Below are 17,679 nucleotides of genomic sequence, written 5' to 3' on the forward strand. Positions count from 1 at the left end.
TCAGTCGTTGTTCGGGATAAGACGAGGGCTTGTGTGGAAAGGGTGTGGAATTGGCGGTTGAAGTGGACGGCATCTGTCTGGGTCTGGGTCTGGGTTGAGACAAGGGCCTCGCACTCGAAAGCCTTGAGGGTCCCTGACGTCGGTGCTCAGGAGGAAAGAGGTGGTGGTATCCGAACTCCGTACTTGTCTCGCAGGTGCCACCAGATGTACCCGCATGGATGTAGCCTAGCGTCAGAGGCCTAATGCAAGAAGACGACGACTGGAGCGTTGTCGTAATCTGTCATCAGACTCGGCTTTTTAAAGTTGATGCGAAGATCGAACCCGCAAAGCCACTGCCGATTCGTCGGAGAGCAAGTCGGTACAGAGGCTGACTTGGCGGAATTGCCTCTCGATGGTGTCCGCTATCCTTCCCTTGAACTATCAATCAAGCCTGGGGACAGGGCCGTCTATGTTGTGAGCGTGACGGCTGGCTCTGGCACTGGTACGGGTCTGGTGTCTTGTCACGGGACGATGCCACTTGACCAGACCAGACCGACCATGAGGGGTACCCGCCCGGTATGTCAGGTATGTCCATGTCAGTTTGGAGTTTGGGCGTCAGCTTGGGCCGGCGTCTTGTTAGGCTACGTGCTGCCATGCCAGCCAAGCCCAGCAGATTATGTCAACGTCAACCCCCTCCAGGCGGTGTCAGCGCCGGCCAGTTGGTGCCAGTCCCGCCGTCACTAGCGCTGCAAGCCACTGGCAGTTGGGGCACGCGCCTGCGGTTTCAGTTCGGCTGACGCATGCACTCGCCAACCCAATTTGAACCCGGCGTACTCCGTACGTTCCTAGGCATGTACCCGGGAACCTGACTTGGCAGCTAGTCCGACACGCCGTGCCGAGTACAGAGTACCTGCTGGGCGTTTGGGCGTTTGGGCGTTTAGGGGGTGCCTGCCTCCGTCCAGGGCAGGGTGCGGTGCATGTGGGGAGCCCCATTCATCACATTCCACTTTGGACAGTGCTGTGGCAATCCGTTGTTGATTACATGTAGTGCTCCGTACGGAGTACTCCGTAGATACTGTCATTTCCCGCCGATTCCTTCATGCGCGCCTTGCCCGGCCTCCCATCCTTCAACACTCACACCACCCTTCGAGCCTCGTCCGTGCGCAACGTCGCAGACGTTTGTTTGTTTGTTTGTCCGTCCCCATTATTGGACTTGTTTCGCTGCTTTCGTTACGTTACGACTTTGCTCCTCGTGGCAAGTCTTTGGCCTCGTCGTAGTCCCTCCTGGACGAATGACTCCGTACCGAAGCACCGTCACTATCCTGACCACGGCGACTCAACGGTCCTCTCCTCAACATTACTCTTGATCAACGGTTCGTTTCAACACTAGCCGAAGCCTTTTCCTTCCAGTCCCATATCGACTTCAGAATAGGCCCCCCCCCCCGCGCATCATTCTCACTACCGCCCACGTCGCCCGTTGTCGCCGGTCTAGCGAGACCATTACCATGGCCCAGAAACGCTTGATGCAAGAGTTACAAGCCCTTCAAAAGGAGAAGTGGGTCTACGTAGAGGTGAGCCTACCTGCAAGGACCCAGAAGGATCTAGGAGTAGGACACTAACCTAGCCCGTAGCCTGACGCGCACAGTCTCTTGCTCTGGAAGGTTGGACTCTGGGTGGTGAATCCGGATAGTACTTGGCATGGCGCCTATCTCAAGGTACGAACGAGGTGGCTTCTGTCCTTGTGCGAACGCACTGCTCGACGCGTCTGGGCCGCCCAGTGCTCACACATGTCCAACTAGGCCGAGATACGGTTCCCTACCGACTATCCGTACCAGCCGCCGACATTCAAGTTTCTCACCCAGCAGGTCTGCCATCCCAACGTGTTTACGGACGGCATCGTATGCATTTCCATCCTGCACAGACCCGGCGACGACGAGCAGTCGGGCGAGCTGGCCAGCGAGAGGTGGAACGTACTGCATGGGGTGGAATCCGTCCTTCGGTCCGTCCTGCTCCTCATGGACAATCCCGAAATCAACTCTCCAGCCAACGTGGACGCCAGCCTGACGTATCGCGACAACCGAGACGTGTACAACTCGCTAGCCAGGCAAGTCGTGGCTCGGTCCCAAAAGGACATCCCCGGCGGGGCGCGGATGCCTACACCGGCCGAACTAGCACCCGCGCCTCTCAAGCCGGTGGAAGACGATGCAGACTTTTGGAACATGACGGATGAAGAGGAAGACTTTGGCGGGAGCGACAGCGACGAGGGCATGGGAGACTTTGAAGAAGAAGAAGAAGAAGAAGAAGAAGAAGAAGAAGAAGAGGATTTCGACGACGAGGACGAGGACGAGGCCGAGGCGAAATAGGAAGGCTTTTGGATGGCAGACGGGGGCTCGCGCCCCACGACGCCGGGGACCGTCATTTCGGGGAGGGAAGGGGGGGGGGCATAGCGAGTTTACGAATTTGATTAGAAGCGGTAATGGTTTCGTCCCACCTCGGGGGAGTCGTGGTTCGGATTTTCTGATTTCCAACGGCAGGGGCATAGCACATGGAGCGATTTGATAATTAGGCGTCGGCGAGACCGGTTCTAGTATTACGACGTAGAAATTGCCTCGACATGGAAATCTCCCAAGACGGCATACGGACGGCATTTTTCTCACTATTTGTCACTTGGTCACTTGCTTACTTTGTTTTAGTTGTTTCCTGGGAACGGGCGGTTTCGTCTTTTGCATCGCATCGACAAGTTTGCCTGTGTGCCCGTCATGAAATCGGCGCGCCAGATTGCTACAAGCCGTTGTCCACGGGCAATTGAAATTGACCAAATGAAACCAAATAGAATACCTATGATTCAGCAGCGTGTACCGCCTTGGTGGCTCCGGCACCGCGTTTCGCTACACTACACGCCGAGAGAACGAGTCTCGCTGCCAAGGCTCAACCGGACCGGGCAAAATATTTATATAAAAAAAAAAAAAAAAAAACCTTAAGCCTGCATCGCCACGGGCAGAAAATTCCCCCTTCACCCACCGAGGTCATAATATATGCAAGTACCCGTCCGGAAGTTGTATAGAAATGCGTGCTTGCAGCTTCCCGTTCTCTCAAACGATGTCCGCCACGTGTCGAGTTGTACGTGGAGTTCGCGCACGTATTTCCTCTCCGTCATGGTCACCGCGTGTTCCACCTTTTTCCAGCTCTCGTGGTCGGACAAGTCGGTTTCCCGGATCATCTCAATCACCTGGTCCGTGGTTTCAATGGCCAAGATGGGTCCGTCCAGGAAGGACCGCACCAGATTTGCCGCACTGGCTTGGGCTTGGTCCACCACCTGTCTGCGGTTGAACTTTTTGCTCTTTGTGCCGGCCACCAGAACCTTGACGTCCTGTTCCTGATTCCGCTCTGCGCTGTTGGATCCGGTCGCGTCGCCGGCTTGTGCTGAACTGCCTCTCAATTTCGAAAACGCACGGGCATCCCGTTCTTTGATTTCGGAGCGAAGCCACGACATGAGTCGGGCCAACGGGAGATCAACGTCCGGCACATCCTTGCGGCTCATCGTCTTGATCTTCAGCATGGATTCAGGCTTAACCACAATGATCCACGAGTAGTTTTCATCCCGGTGCTTGGCTAACAAGTCTTCGGGTGACCTGGCATCCTTGGCCATTTCTGCACTGATGTCATGGTCCCAGAGCAGTTGAAGTATTTCGATGCCGGTGGATCGTAAAAGGGCCATGTCGAATGACGCTACAAGTATGTCGCACTGTTGGCATTAGCAAAGTAGATAGATAGCTGTGAGACTCTCGCCATGGGGCAACTTACTCTCCGTTCGTTGAACACTGCGCTCGGCTCTGTTTCTTGTTTTTTGAGGAACGACTTGGCCCCAGGCTTGGGGGCGCGAGCAAGTCGCTCCCAAGCTAGACTGAACCCGACCGCGTGCCTCTCTTCGTAATTGCCGCCAGTCTTGAGCCGCTGCTCCTTGATGAGATGGTCATATCGCCCGCCAGCTGCGAAGACGTCCTTAACCTTCTTGTCGTAAACGCACGAGAACAGGATCCCGCCTGTGTAGAAGCTTTCTTTTATGCTGTTCAGTGGATTTATGTAGAGTTTCGTGCCAACACCGAACCATTTGCTGTATTCAGCAACCTCTTTGAGATGAGCCATTGTAGACGATGCTCTTTGATACATGTCACCACCTTCAAACAGGGTTTTAAGCCTGGACATCGCCTTGTTGGGTGTGTCTATGTGTGGTCAGCTGAAAAAGCCTTGGACCTTTCCGTTCAAAGACCAAATGCCTACCTCGGAAATCAAATTTCTGCAGTTCATCCACGCTGGTGGCAGACATGCCAACGGCCGGAGATCGCAACTCCACTTTGACTTTCTGCCATGTATGGCTATGGATGTTAAGCTTGCTGAGAACGTCGGCCGCTGCGCGCCTGCAGGCCGTTTCAACTCCGCAATGTTCAAATATCAGCTGCAGAAGATCAGAATGGCCCACATGGAAGCACATCTGCGACTGCGACAACGACGGGAACGAGTTGATTATCTCGTCGATGACCTTCAACACCTCGGCCTCTTTGAGCGCCAAGTCGAGCGCGTCCGTCGTTACTATGTCAAAGTCGACTTCCCCAAACATGTTAGGCTGGCCAGTATCTTGTTTGTCGCGGAAAACATTGCTAAAAGCAAAGGTGCGCTGCACAGTTGGCGCCCCGGACTGTTTGGCCACCATTCTGGCGTTTCCCATCGTCAGGTCATATGGAAGTTGTAGTACAGTGCCGTTGGGATCCAACAGTTGGACAACATTGTCACCGTAATGCCCGGACCTAGGATAAATGGAGCTACGGGGCATTTCGAGTGCTCCGTGGTGCCGAAATATGGACATCAAGATCCCTTTGACGAGTCCTTGGTGCAACAGCTCTGTGTTGTTTGGAGTAGACGCAAAAAGGTCCCAGGCGTAATCCTTGGCGGCATCGACGGGGCGCGCGAAAAGCGTGGACAACATTTTCCTATAATACGGAGAACTAGGATCAGCCAATCCTGCCAGAGTGCGCCGGATGGTCTCGCTTTCCATCTGCACCGGCAATTTGCCGCTTTTGAGCAACTCGGAACTTGTAGGACGCTCCTTCGGGCTATGGTTGACCAAGGATAAAACAATCTCGGTCTGCGTCTTTTCCGCAGGTTTGAAGTCGGAGGGCAACACCGGCGTTGGTCGCCGAAGTTGGCCGATGACGTCCGCTTTTTGCATACCAAGCATGGGTTGATAGCACATCTCAAAGAAGATGATCCCCAGTGAATACATCTTGGCGACTGTTAGCAATGGCACGTAAAGAGATCCGAACAGATACTCACGTCTACTTTCGTGCTGTACATGCCATTAACCGCTGATCGGACTTCAGGTGCCGAGTAATATGCAGTCCCGATACTCCGTGTCATGTCATCAGTCCCCAAAGTATTGGCCGCAGCTCTATCTACCGAGAACTGGCCACTGGTGGCGAGACCGAAATCTCCGATTTTGACATTGTCAACTCCATCAATGCCGCTGCTGATGAAAATGTTTTCTGGTTTAAGATCACGATGTACGATGCTCAGCCCATGAATATGCGCCAAGCCCTCCAAAATTTGCCGAAATAAACGCCAAATTTCCGGCGCATTTTTGTGCAAGCCGCGCGAGATCAAATCACGAAGCGTCTATAAAGATGGAGTCAGCAATTTGGATTGAGTATCATTAGGGCGTACTTACACGCTTCTCACAATACTCCATAGAGATGTACAATATGGTGCGGTACGGTCGTTGGAATCTTGCACGCTTCACGTTGAATGCTTGCTTCTCCCTTGCTGGTGATGAAGCACGATTTCCCTCGGCGCCACCAGTACTTGAGCTATCGTCATCAGAGTCCTCGTAGTTGTCTGAGTTGTCGCTGTCGTCATCGTACCCGAATTCTACTGCGGCATTGGACGATATGAAGTCAAGGCCGCCTGTGCTCGTGGCAAAGTGGATATCTATGCCTGCTGAGCCAGTCCCTCTAGTCTCTCCCGTAAAATCATCGATCGAGGTTTCATCTCCCGCGTCGGTTACATCCGCCACCTCTTCGACCCAAGTGTTGTAATATCGTACGACGGCGGGGTGGCTTAGCTGTGACAGAAGCCGCACCTCCTTCAAAATTTCGGTCAAGCTGGCATGGGAACGTTGAGTGATCTTCTTGATGGCATATATCTGCCCGTCAAGCTTCTTCCTCGCCTTGACTACTTCTCCGAATCCTCCTTTACCAAGCCGACCTTCTTCCACGAAATCTTCTGTGTAGCGTGACACAGCTGCTCCTCTCGTCATCGAATCACGTCGTAGATTCGCAGGCAGCACGTGCAGAGACATGATGGAAGGAGTCGTAGAGAGTGTGGCCGACGAATCGTCGCGAAAAACAGGGGCGTCAGTTGCGAGAAACTCGCTCGATCCGAGCTCAAAGGGGCGTGGACGCTTTTGTTTATCGTCTTTGAAGAACCGACTCACGAGCTCTCGCAGCGACTGGGACAGGCTGAGGGATTCCATGAGATTTCGGGGCGACGAATATTTTTGCAGCACGTTTAAGCCGAATATCATTTGGACAAAGACAATGCCAAACTCCCATATATCGGTCTTGTAAGTGTACTGGGGGTTTGACTGACCCGCAATCTCAGGTGGCAGCCAGTACGCCGACTTTGCTGAGCTGAGGCCAGGAAGATCTGCTCTGGTGCTGTATGCATCATGAATTTCTCGCTGATACCAGGCATCAGAGAGCTTAGGCACAATTTCACCTGTGGATTCCCGGAAAAGTAAAACATTGCCGGGATGGATATCCTGGTGCGCAACATTGTGGTTGTGCAGGAAATTGAGAGCATCTAACAAATCTCTGGTCCAGGATCGTACCTTGCCAATCTCGATATGCCCTGCCAGCTCTAATAGCTCGCCGAGTGAACCCTTTTCAGCCATGGGCATCAGCACTCTTACAGTCCACGCATTAGAGGCTGCCGCGTTGGTCAAGGTCCCACTCTCAACCTTGAAATCCAAAACGTCGACAAGGTGACGGTGATGAATTCGCTTCGTAGATTTCAGGTCCTGAAGCCTTGACTCGAGAGATTGGAGTTGTTTTTTAAACTCCTTGGGCTCTTTAATGCCAGCTCGTAAGGTGGCTTCCTTGAGGGCCAACGTTTGATTTCCTTGCCCGGTGCCCAGGATTGGTCGTACTGTATAGACAGTGGCCACCTTTCCCTCTCGCGGATCGCATTTCCCTGCAACTGACCTGAAATTGAGAATATTACCCTCCTTATCAGTCGTGTGACAGAGCTGGTCAAAGTCGATCTGCTCGCTGTCAGATACCGAGTGATCACTGGGCTGGCCATGCAATCCGTTCGGTCGGCGGTTAGTCCTCGATTCCTTGGCTTTTTGTCTTTGGCGGTCGATCTGCTGTCGGAGCATCTGTGACATGACCCTTTCCTCCTCTTTGGTCTCCTCCAACTTCTTGCGCTCTTCCTCCTCCTTTTGCTGCTCTGCCAATATTGCGAGCCTCGCTTCGTGCTGCTCCCGCTCCTCTTCCAAGGACGGCAGCTGCTTCCCAGAAGCCTTGACTTGCGCTGCATCCTCTAAAATATCCCGAATGCCCTCGACTATTCTGTCAACCATTTCTTGCTCCTCTTTGGCGAACTCTTTGGGCTCCGTGTCTACGTAGTTTTGTATCTTGAACTGTGTAGGCTCACGCAAGCTGTCGAGCTCTTTGACCGTCAAGAGGGGTGGAGTTTTAGGATAGGTCGCCGTCATGACAAACCCAACAGTCACAGCAAAGTCGTGGTCGGTGGATGCTCTTATTCGGATGTCGAACTCGGGCTCTGTTTTCTAGACGAAACGATTAGCATTGTTTCTTTTGGCTACGCGCGGGTCAGGGTAAGGCAGTGTTCAAGGGTTCGTCTGTGGGGGACTTGGGGGTCATACCTTCCACGCAGTGCGGGTACCGCTATGCTTCACGAAATCGTCCCCATATATAGCTTCAAGAGCCAGCAGCTCATTCTGCTGAAGCTCTTCATATTCGATCTTGGCCGTTGTGTCGGGCGTTGTGGGTTTGAGGCCCGGGAAGCTTGAGTCCTGTTCGTTTGGATCTTTGTTCAAGGATGTCTTCCATGCCCCGGTTGCTTGCCAGGCCATGCTCGCGTGAGTCTCTGGAAAGTGTCACAGCCAGGGCTGCGACGCTCTATAGAGAAGAATCCATGAAGGAGCGCAAAGAGTGAAAGTAAATATGTGTATAGATAAAGAGCCGATATGAAAACGAAAACTGGACCTTAAAACAGTAGTGGCCGAAATTACCAGTGACCGGTTGGTTTGTGGTGGTTGACTTGGCTTGGTCATTGAATACAGCGGGGCACTCCAGTCGAAAATAGCCAGCACGCTGCATGGCACTTTTCAAAGTTCCCATAGTGGATACCTTAGGTACTTGGATACCTGGTTATAAGAGGTAGGTAAGGTAAGGTACCTTGTACCCATTGGATGTCAACCTGAGTAGCCCCACTGGCTAACTGTTTTCTTGCCAAAGTAAACAATTGCGGCAATCCAGTCAGACTTGCTCGGCATCTGCTCGCGCCTAGACATTACTATCATCACGCCACCAACGAGAACACTTCCCGTCTCATCCGAACCAAGGGAAGCTGATGGGTGCGGAAAGGATCCAGGGGCATCACGACTAAACACGCGCTGACGTGGAATTTCTATTTCGGAGCTGTCTTTCTAGATTCAAGTACTTACGCGACGGAGCACTCAGCATGTTGGGGTGGATGCTCAAGCGCGGCGGTGACAACGCGCCAGAATTAGGCGATAACGACGGAGGTGCGTAGCATGGTTTGGCTAGGGCCGGCCGGACGCCAAGACTGACTGTGCTCATGGCATTCTCTTGCATGCAGATACCACTCAACTCGAACAGCCAGATACCCCAGCGCCGGTCTTTGCTGCCAGGGCTCTCAAGAGTGCATTGTTCGGGACGCCTTCGAAACGAACCGATGATCGTCGAGGATCACGGAACAAGACATTGGCGGGCAAAGTCAAACCTGCAAGTCGACTTGCATCCGAGACGCCTTTGAAACCCCAGGGCATCCTTCTCACTCCAGGAACCGGAACGTCCAAGAGGAAGCGTGTCTCCTTTGGTCAAGATGTCCCAGGAGGTTCCGTGACCGAACTCGGCCGAATATCTGAACTGGAGGAGCCCACGGAGGCATCGGAGCAAACTGCCCCAGACCAAGCCAATGCATCAGACGACGAGTGGGAGGAGGAGGAGGAGGAGGAGGAGGAGGAGGAGGGGGATGGCAATTCCCGCGACGTAACTGTCGACTTGAACGAACCGCATTCGCAATCCGGCCAGTATTGGAAGGAAGAATTCCTCAAGTACCACCAGGAGGCAAAAGCTGAAATGGAGAAATTGCTCAAGTATAAGCAACTGGCAAAATCTTACGCTCAGCAAAAGGACGCGGAAGCGATTCAACTAGCCGAACGACTCAGGGACGAACAACAAAAGGTGATCAAGATGGAGAAGAAGATTGCAGAAAACGCGACGCAAATCGTCAGCCAGAGTCAGCAATCGTCGGCCGAGGAGTCTGCCGAGTTGATGGGGAAACTTGCGAAACAATCCACCCTCGCCGCACAGTACCGCCATCGAGTGCAAGAACTGGAAGTGCAAATGGAGGAGCTGCGCGTGCAGAGAGACAATCCGTCGCATAACGAGACGCCGCGTCGTCGCCTCGCCTCGATGCCATCCATTTCAGCAACCCAAAAGACGTTGACGGAAACCCGGCGAGAACTTCGGCGTGCGCGATCTCAACTAAAGGAGCTCGACTCGCTGCGAGACGAAGTGTTTTCGCTAAAGATGCAGCTCAAAAAGGCCGAGCTGAGACTCGTGGTGAACGAAAAGGAGCAAGCACAAGCCGGTAGCGGACCAAGAGCTCAGGAATTGAGAACCCTGCTCAAGGTAGCCAGGGAGGAATCGAAGCGGAAAGCGGAAGAGATTCGGCAGATTAGAGCAGACTTTGAGAAATTCAGAACGGAAAGCGAGGCCCATGACGCTGACACAAGAGCAGTCCTGGAACGCGCACACGCCAAGATTTCCGAGCTCAAAAAGGAAGTCAAGTCGCTCAAGGCAGCCGGAGCGACGCAAAACAAACCACCCGCATCGCACCCCAGCAGGGCCGGTCAAGAAGAGGTCAGGGAGACCAAGTCGGACGAGCTCATCCGCGACACCGCACAGACCGTTGAACGAAGGAGTCTCGATGGGACCATGGGGAGAAAGGAGCGCCCTGCAAGAGGGTCACGCACCTTGCGGGAGAAATTCAAGGATGACGCGGCAATCGCCTGGGATTCGAGGCCCGTTGTGACGGGACAGGGAATCACCCTTGAGCAGCCCAAGTGGCAGCCGTTTGTGCCTCGATCACCCAGAAATCGTGCCTTGGTCTCGGCTAATCCAGCAAGTCGCCCACCCGGTGAAAAGTCAACGCGCAAGGGAATCGCGGCTCCTGCACGAGCAAGTCTATCGAAGACATGGAGCCGGGACACGGACAAGGCAGGATCTGATGGAGAGGACCCCATAGATCTTCTATCCGATCGATTTGCTCGTCTCGGTGGTCCCGAGGCGAACAGGCACGTGAACAGTTCCCTGGTGGGCAACACGTCCAAGAGCACGCTACCCCCCGAGAGGCGAGCAGCGGCTCTTGCGCGAATTGAAAAGCGAATGGCAGAGAAGAAGAGGCTTCGCAGCCGAAGCGGCGCATGCGACAAGGAGAATGTGCGGCCGTAAAATAGGGCCAACAAGGCAAACGATGTCTGCTTTCCAGGCTTTGTTTTGGTTTTTTTTTTTTTTTTTTTGTTTTTTTCTTTTCCGATGATAATATTTGGCGCGGTGTTCTGGCAAGCGACTCGTCTCTTTTTGCGGATTTCCACATTCTAGGCAGAAGATATCAAGTGGACAAGGCTCCTATGTTGCCCATCTTGGAGTGAGGATGCTTTACGGAGTGTATTGCATTGCATATGTACACACGTCCGCCAGCCTGGGGTATCTGATAAGCCACGTCATTGGCTCCTGCTCGAACCTCGCGCCGCCTTTCCATCCCGAACTGCCTTCTTCCTCTGCCCATGCCACCAGCTGCGCAGTGCAGCACGCGCACGCGCACGCAACCCCCATGGACCCGATCCCGCAAGGCGCAGGGCCCGAAGATGCCGCAGATGCCGTCCGGCATGAAATTGCGCAGCTAGAAGAGCGCCTCGCCGCCGCCAAGGCGCGTCTCCCCAAGACTGCAAAGACCGCAGCCACACCGCCCCCCCAGCGTAAGGCGACACCGTGATCAAGAGCCGGCGCGTCCCCTCCTCCCAACCCCCGCGTTCTCACGTCTCTTCTCCCAGCGCCGCTCGACTCGCCGACCCATTACCTCCTCCTGCTGTCCGACTCGCAGCTGCCCATCGGCTCCTTCGCCTTCAGCAGCGGCCTGGAGTCGTACCTGGCGCACTCCCACTCTCGGCCTCCGCGCCGGCCCTCCTTCTCGGCCTTTCTGCCCCTCTCGCTGTCCTCGTTTGCCGGCACGACGCTGCCGTTCGTGCTCGCGGCGCACCGCGACCCCTCGTCGCTCGTCAGCCTCGACGACCAGCTCGACGCGGCGGTGGTGTGCACCGTCGGCCGGCGAGCCAGCGTGGCCCAGGGCCGCGCCCTGCTGTCCGTCTGGGAGCGCTCCTTCCGGGCGGCGCTCCCCGCGGGCGCGACGCACCCCCCCGCGCTCGGCGAGCTCGGCGCCCTGCTCAGGCAGGCTCCCGCGGGCGGAGGGGGGGCCGACGGCGTCCCCGCGGCGTCGGCGCACCTGGCGCCGCTGTTTGGGGTTGTCTGCGCGCTCGTGGGGCTGAGCCTGCGGCAGACGGCGTACGTGTACATGGTCAGCCATGCCAAGGCGCTGGTGTCGGCGGCGGTGAGGGCCGGCGTCTTCGGGCCGTACCAGGCGCAAAACGTGCTGGCGGGCGAGCAGGTCCAGAGCATGATAGCCAGGGTCATTGACAGGGAGTGGGATACGCCTGTCGAGGAGGCTGGGCAGGGCGTGCCTGTCATGGACCTGTGGATCGGGCGGCACGAGATGCTCTACTCTCGGATATTCAACAGCTGAGGCGGGGGTTTGCGTTGTTTTTGGGGGGGCTTTACAGTAGTTTTCGGCCTTCTTTTGATCACCAAGCATGGCGTTTGGAAAATAAAGGGGCAGGCTTGCATTCTGTCACGTTGGTATCATAAATCTGCGGGAAAGTTTTAATGTACATGAGTATGAGGTACGGATGTTTCGATTCATGTCGGCCCATTGCCCAGCCTGTGCTTTTTGTCGACGGATTCAAGAAGAAGAGGAAAATGAATACAAAGAAAGGAAGAATGAAGAATGAAGAACAAGAAAAAGAAAAAGAAAAGCCCCCCCCTAACTGGCGTCGCTATCGCTGTCGTAAGAAACAAGGGGCCCAGCAGAGGGTGTCGCTTTGGGCTTGGGCGCCGCAGCTAGGTTGGCCTTGCTCAGCGCCGCCAAGGTGCTGCCGGAAAAGATGCCGTTCTCCTCCGGCGCTGGTGCTGGTGGCTGTGACGACGACAACGCCCCAGCTTCGGGTGCTGCTTCCGAGCCCGCCTGGCCGTCCGCAATCATGAGGCGTTGCTGGTGCTCGAGCTCGTAGCCGCGGCGTCCAACGGGGTTCACGGCGTTCCGGCCGCGGGCAAAGTGCACTTCATCGGGGGCTTCGTAGCCTTCCAGCCCGTAGGCGCTTTCGAGGCGCCGCCGCTTCCGCGCCTCGGGATCCTTGCCCTCGATTTGGGCCACGAAGTCGGCGGGCAGGGCTCTCCGGACAGCCTCGGCCGCCTGCTCCTCCACCCGCCGGGCTTCCCTGGCCTGGGCCATGGGGTTGGGATCCGCCGTAGCCCAGCGCACGTTGAGGATCTCGTCGTGGTCGAGCGACTGGTGAGCCATTGCTTCTCTGGCAAACTGCGCATTGGCCTCTTTTGTGTACGTGACGAAGCCGACTCCGCGAGAGTTTAAGACTCGGACTGAAAACGACACGGGTCAGCGGGGATACGCAGGAAGACACGGTGAAATAAATAAATAAATAACAATCCTAATCATAATCATAATAAATGAAAGAAAACCGAGGGAAAAAAAAAAAAAAGGTGGGACAAGGACAGGCCCTTACTTCGCTCAATCGGCCCCCATTCGGCAAAGTGCCGCGCGACAATCTCCTCAATGTCGTCGGAGACGTGGATGCGGCCCACGTATATGGTCCTGTTTTGGCGCATGAAGCTGCCGACGCCGCCCATGTCGTCTCTGTAGTCGCTAAACTTTTCCCGGCCGAAGCAGTCCACGTTGGGGTTGAACAGGTCAAACGTGCCGGGCAGGCGGTGCAGGTTGGTGCAGTCCTGGCCGCGGGGGCAGATGCCCCGGGCGAAGCGCAGGCAGAAGTAGCTGCCGGGCACCTTGTCGGCGGTGGTGAAGCCGCTGTCCCGGGCGACGTTGCACCGGCCCCTGGCCTTGGTCTGCTGGTAGGCCTCCCTGTCTCCTCCCGCCCACTTGTTGAACCAGATGTTGTACGTCGTGCCCGTCTGGGGCGGTGGCTCCGACGAGAACTCGCTGGGGTCCATCTGCACCCTCGCCGGTCGCTTCTTTCTGCGGATCACCTTCCTGACCATCTTTTTGTCGGCGGTGGCGTCCGGCGTCGGGGCGGTGGCATCCGGCGGCGGGGCGGTGCCGGTGCTTGGGGAGTCCGCATTGTCCATGGCTTGCTTGCTTTGGGTTTGCCCTGCTGGGGGTTGGAAACTTGCGAAGCAGGACGAGTTGTTGAGCGCGGCGGCAAAGACGTCAAGTCAGTACAGTAGGTAACTTGGGTCTGGAGGACAGGCCACAAACAGTAGGCGGTGAAAACAGCCGGCAGCGTGCTTTGGGTGTGGGGGCCTGGGCCCCCGCGGCAATGGATTCTGCCACCCCCACCCCGTCCGTGCCCTGGCCATGAGAACGAGATGAAAGATTGTTTGGAAACCGAAGCGATCAACTCTGTCCTGCCTCGCATTCTGTACAGCAGGGTGAAAGACGGTACGCCGTCTCTAAACAAGATAGCCGCAGCATGGTCAACATTACGGAAAAGATCAAGGAGTAAGCTTCGTCTCCGCCTTTGCAGCAGACGGAACCGTGCTGCTGACATGCGATGAGCAAGAATCGAGGATGAGATGAGACGAACGCAAAGTAAGCCTCCTTTCCCGACGGCCCCTTCTGCATCACGGGTTGCCGTCGCATCTGCAGCCCGGATCGCTTAAACCCGCGACCCTGGGCCTATTCCGCCTCGCTCAATCGACTAACCCCGTGCAGAGAACAAGGCCACAGGTACGCGCGCCTCCTCCCCCCCCCCCCCCCCCCCTCAAGCAACAGCTTCAGCTTTCGTCCTGCTGAACCTCCTGGCAAGAATACCACCTGGGACTGCTCAAAGGGTAAAATAGAAACCACACAAAAGAAAAAAAGAGAAACACAGCCTCAACAGCTTCACAAGTCCACCCCCGTCTGACAGGAAGTCAAGGAAACTTGCCCGGCTACGGGCGCAGCTCCTAGAGCCCGGTCCCGGGGCCGGCGGCGGCGGCGGCTCCGGCTTCGACGTCAGCAAGAGCGGCGACGCGCGAATCTCCCTCGTTGGGTTCCCGTCGGTGGGCAAGTCGACGTTCCTGTCAAAGGTCACCAAGACGAGGTCCGAGGTCGCCTCGTACGCCTTCACCACCCTCACAGCCATCCCCGGCGTGCTCGAGTACGGCGGCGCCGAGATCCAGCTGCTCGACCTCCCCGGCATCATTGAGGGCGCCGCCGAGGGCAAAGGCCGCGGCCGCCAGGTCATTTCGGCGGCCAAGACGAGCGACCTCATCCTCATGGTGCTGGATGCCACCAAGAAGGCGGAGCAACGGGCTCTCCTCGAGGCCGAGCTGGAAGCCGTCGGCATCCGGTTGAATCGCGAGCCACCGTACGGGACCTCTTTCTCCTCTGGCTCTTTTTTTTTTTCCCTTGTTCCTTTTTTTTTTCTTTTCCCATTGTTATTTTTGTCTTTTTGTTCGTTTTTTTTTTTTTTTGTTTTCTCTCGCCTCATTCACTTTTGGTTCATCGCTAATCAAGGCACCCCTGAAATAAATAAATCAAAAAGAAACATCTACCTCAAGCCCAAGAAAGCAGGCGGCATGAAAATCACCTTCCAGACCCCCCCCAAGTACCTCGACGAAAAGATGCTCTACAACATCCTGCGCGACTACAAGATGCTCAACTGCGAGGTGCTCGTGCGCGACGAGTCCGCCACCGTGGACGACTTCATCGACGTCATCATGAAGGACCACCGCAAGTACATCAAGTGCCTGTACGTGTACAACAAGATCGACAGCGTGTCGCTCGACTTCCTCGACAGCCTGGCCAGAGAGCCGCAGACCGTCGCCATGAGCTGCGAGCTGGACCTGGGCATCCAGGACGTCATCGACCGGTGCTGGAGGGAGCTCAGGCTGATCCGCATCTACACGAAGCGCAAGGGCGTCGAGCCGGATTTCCAGGAGGCGCTCATTGTCAGGAGTAACAGCACCATCGAGGACGTGTGCGACAGGATCCACCGCTCCCTCAAGGACACCTTCAAGTATGCGCTCGTCTGGGGAGCCAGCGCGAGGCATATCCCGCAGCGTGTCGGGCTGGGTCACATGGTTGCTGACGAAGATGTGGTTTACATTTGCAGTGGATGGCGAGCATAGACGGAGCGAAGAGCAATGGCAAAGCCGGCTTCCCCGTTGGGTTCGACTATTAAAGCTGTCGAAACACTCGTAATGGCAAGACTAGCCATGAATAAAGATTTCTGGTCTTTTGTCGTTGGGCTTCTCTGGCACCCTAATTCATCATACAGCAATGTTCATAACGAGTCGCGAAAAGCAGTGGTGAAGCTCATCTCATCCCAAATCTTCCGTACTGTCCCGACATGGGCCCAGGGCCCACTTTGTCCATTGTGTCTGCTTCATTGGTTTTTTATTCGTATTTTTTCCCGTAAACGCCATTATCCTGTAACTCGTGCGTCGTCTCCAAAAGAACGAAATAAACCAAGACAACATAACTGCCCTGCATGACGGGGGAGGCAAGACACATGTTTGCGATAAAAAAAAAAAAAAAAAAAGGAGAAAGAAGAAAAGGAGAAAGCAGGAAAGAGCAGCGTCTGGCATGCATGACTCATGCACGGGCGAACACTCTGGTTTGCGTCGGTCTACTGCTGGATGGATCTTGCGCCCAGAGCATTGTCGCCGGTGAGTTTCTTAGCGCTCGCCTGAGCAAACAACGACTTGGGCTTGGCTCTACACCACGTCTGTCAGCAGAGCATCTTTTCCTAGCTGGGACGTAAACATGACCCATCACCACTCATGGAAGCAGCGCAACAAAGCCAGAAGGGGGGAGAATAAAGAGGAAACCCACTTGCTAGCGTGCTTGTTTCGCAACGCGTTAATCTTTGCCGTGCAAGGGCTCATGATGTTATCCGAGGGAGAGACATATTGCTTGGTCCTAAACACAGCATCAGCCAACGCGCTGTCGCCGCTGACGGTGGTGCTGCCGCCGCAGCCGACACCGCCTCGAGGGTGGCCAAGATGCCCGAGGACGGGCAAATCGCGGCGGATGAACAACGTACGGCTCAGTAGCCATCTTGGAGTGAAACACCTGCCGATGGTATTCCATGCTCTTAACATCCTTGGCAGCTTGCTGCGGCTGCTCAACCGGAGCGTTGACGTCCCTGTCGGCGAGAACCATGGCGGAGCGTCGACTGCTTTTCTTTTTGTAGTGTTTTATGGGGTTTGTTGCCTGCGTTTGCCGAGAACGTTTGCAGTATGGCTGTTTTCGTGCGACACGTCCGCGTGACTGATGCTTGATGTTTCTGTGCAGGACCAGCATACGCAGCTCTGGTTAACAGCTGGAGAAGAAGAGAAAAGAAAGAACAAGGTGGGGGGGAAGGGGGGAGGGGAAGCGACAGTCGGAGGGAGCAGAGGTATAAATATCCCCATGCCCTCTTTGGGTGATGATGATATCGAGGCCGTAACCTACCAGTCTGTCACACTGGCGTTTATCGATTGCCTTGTTATTGTTGCCAGAGCTCGTACAGAGCTCGTATGCGTCGAGGAGCGTTGGTGGAGGGTGGCAGGGTGGGATGAGGATATGCTTCGTCAAGGATGGCTGGCTCGATCCGGTTGCGATGCACGGTTTTTAACCTCTGGCTGCTGGCGTCTTCATGCGACGAGGGGCAAGCTGTCGTGGCAGAACAAGCGCAGAGGGGGAATAGCAGTGGCTCCGGGGGCGCAGCCCATGCAACACGCTGTCTCGCAGCCCCCCCTTGCGGCAACACCTCGTCCCCAGCCGTCAGCATATCTGCCTGGGCAACAGGAAACCCTGGGAGGCGAGGAGCAAAGCAGTGCGCAGAGAGGTTCCTGCCGCACGTGGCTGGTTGACCGGGCAACGGGGGGGTGGGAAGGGGGGCGTGCAGCTGGCCGGCCGTGGGGCCCTCTTTCTTTCTTTTTTTTTGCAGAAATCCCGACGTGGAAATCTACTAAACTTGTTTTGGCAAATCGGTTGCTCCGTGCTCGGTACTCCGTCGCCACGGGAGGCTTGCCGGGTGTGGGGGGGGGCAGCCTGGGGCTTGCAGTGAAATACGTAGTCGTCAATCGTGCAGCG

At 55.6% G+C, this 17,679-nt stretch overlaps 7 protein-coding genes across 7 annotated transcripts; 4 read left to right on the forward strand and 3 right to left on the reverse strand.

Annotated features, from left to right (window-relative positions):
* Positions 1 to 1,484: 1,484 nt before the first annotated feature.
* On the forward strand, positions 1,485 to 2,342 carry UV8b_06888 (uncharacterized protein; the record flags this gene model as incomplete). Its single annotated transcript, XM_043144385.1, has 3 exons — positions 1,485 to 1,550; positions 1,611 to 1,694; positions 1,779 to 2,342. 3 exons carry the CDS (start codon positions 1,485 to 1,487, stop codon positions 2,340 to 2,342), a joined length of 714 nt encoding a protein of 237 aa, XP_043000320.1.
* A 650-nt stretch (positions 2,343 to 2,992) lies between these two features.
* UV8b_06889 (uncharacterized protein) lies at positions 2,993 to 8,131 on the reverse strand (the record flags this gene model as incomplete). Its single annotated transcript, XM_043144386.1, has 6 exons — positions 2,993 to 3,724; positions 3,784 to 4,202; positions 4,261 to 5,260; positions 5,311 to 5,649; positions 5,702 to 7,825; positions 7,922 to 8,131. 6 exons carry the CDS (start codon positions 8,129 to 8,131, stop codon positions 2,993 to 2,995), a joined length of 4,824 nt encoding a protein of 1,607 aa, XP_043000321.1.
* A 611-nt stretch (positions 8,132 to 8,742) lies between these two features.
* UV8b_06890 (uncharacterized protein) lies at positions 8,743 to 10,760 on the forward strand (the record flags this gene model as incomplete). Its single annotated transcript, XM_043144387.1, has 2 exons — positions 8,743 to 8,806; positions 8,881 to 10,760. The coding sequence occupies 2 exons, from the start codon at positions 8,743 to 8,745 to the stop codon at positions 10,758 to 10,760; spliced, it is 1,944 nt and encodes a 647-aa protein (XP_043000322.1).
* Positions 10,761 to 11,142: 382 nt separating this feature from the next.
* UV8b_06891 (uncharacterized protein) lies at positions 11,143 to 12,108 on the forward strand (the record flags this gene model as incomplete). Its single annotated transcript, XM_043144388.1, has 2 exons — positions 11,143 to 11,287; positions 11,363 to 12,108. The coding sequence occupies 2 exons, from the start codon at positions 11,143 to 11,145 to the stop codon at positions 12,106 to 12,108; spliced, it is 891 nt and encodes a 296-aa protein (XP_043000323.1).
* Positions 12,109 to 12,405: 297 nt separating this feature from the next.
* On the reverse strand, positions 12,406 to 13,742 carry UV8b_06892 (uncharacterized protein; the record flags this gene model as incomplete). The annotated part of the gene is made up of 2 exons (XM_043144389.1): positions 12,406 to 13,019; positions 13,163 to 13,742. The coding sequence occupies 2 exons, from the start codon at positions 13,740 to 13,742 to the stop codon at positions 12,406 to 12,408; spliced, it is 1,194 nt and encodes a 397-aa protein (XP_043000324.1).
* A 344-nt stretch (positions 13,743 to 14,086) lies between these two features.
* On the forward strand, positions 14,087 to 15,728 carry UV8b_06893 (uncharacterized protein; the record flags this gene model as incomplete). Its single annotated transcript, XM_043144390.1, has 6 exons — positions 14,087 to 14,115; positions 14,177 to 14,205; positions 14,329 to 14,343; positions 14,423 to 14,447; positions 14,534 to 14,965; positions 15,143 to 15,728. 6 exons carry the CDS (start codon positions 14,087 to 14,089, stop codon positions 15,726 to 15,728), a joined length of 1,116 nt encoding a protein of 371 aa, XP_043000325.1.
* Positions 15,729 to 16,228: 500 nt separating this feature from the next.
* UV8b_06894 (uncharacterized protein) lies at positions 16,229 to 16,764 on the reverse strand (the record flags this gene model as incomplete). Its single annotated transcript, XM_043144391.1, has 3 exons — positions 16,229 to 16,316; positions 16,435 to 16,521; positions 16,646 to 16,764. The coding sequence occupies 3 exons, from the start codon at positions 16,762 to 16,764 to the stop codon at positions 16,229 to 16,231; spliced, it is 294 nt and encodes a 97-aa protein (XP_043000326.1).
* Between the last annotated feature and the right edge of the window lie 915 nt (positions 16,765 to 17,679).

The sequence above is a fragment of the Ustilaginoidea virens genome, chromosome 5 (genome assembly GCF_000687475.1).
Source record: "Ustilaginoidea virens chromosome 5, complete sequence".
NCBI classification, from domain to species: Eukaryota; Fungi; Ascomycota; class Sordariomycetes; order Hypocreales; family Clavicipitaceae; genus Ustilaginoidea; species Ustilaginoidea virens.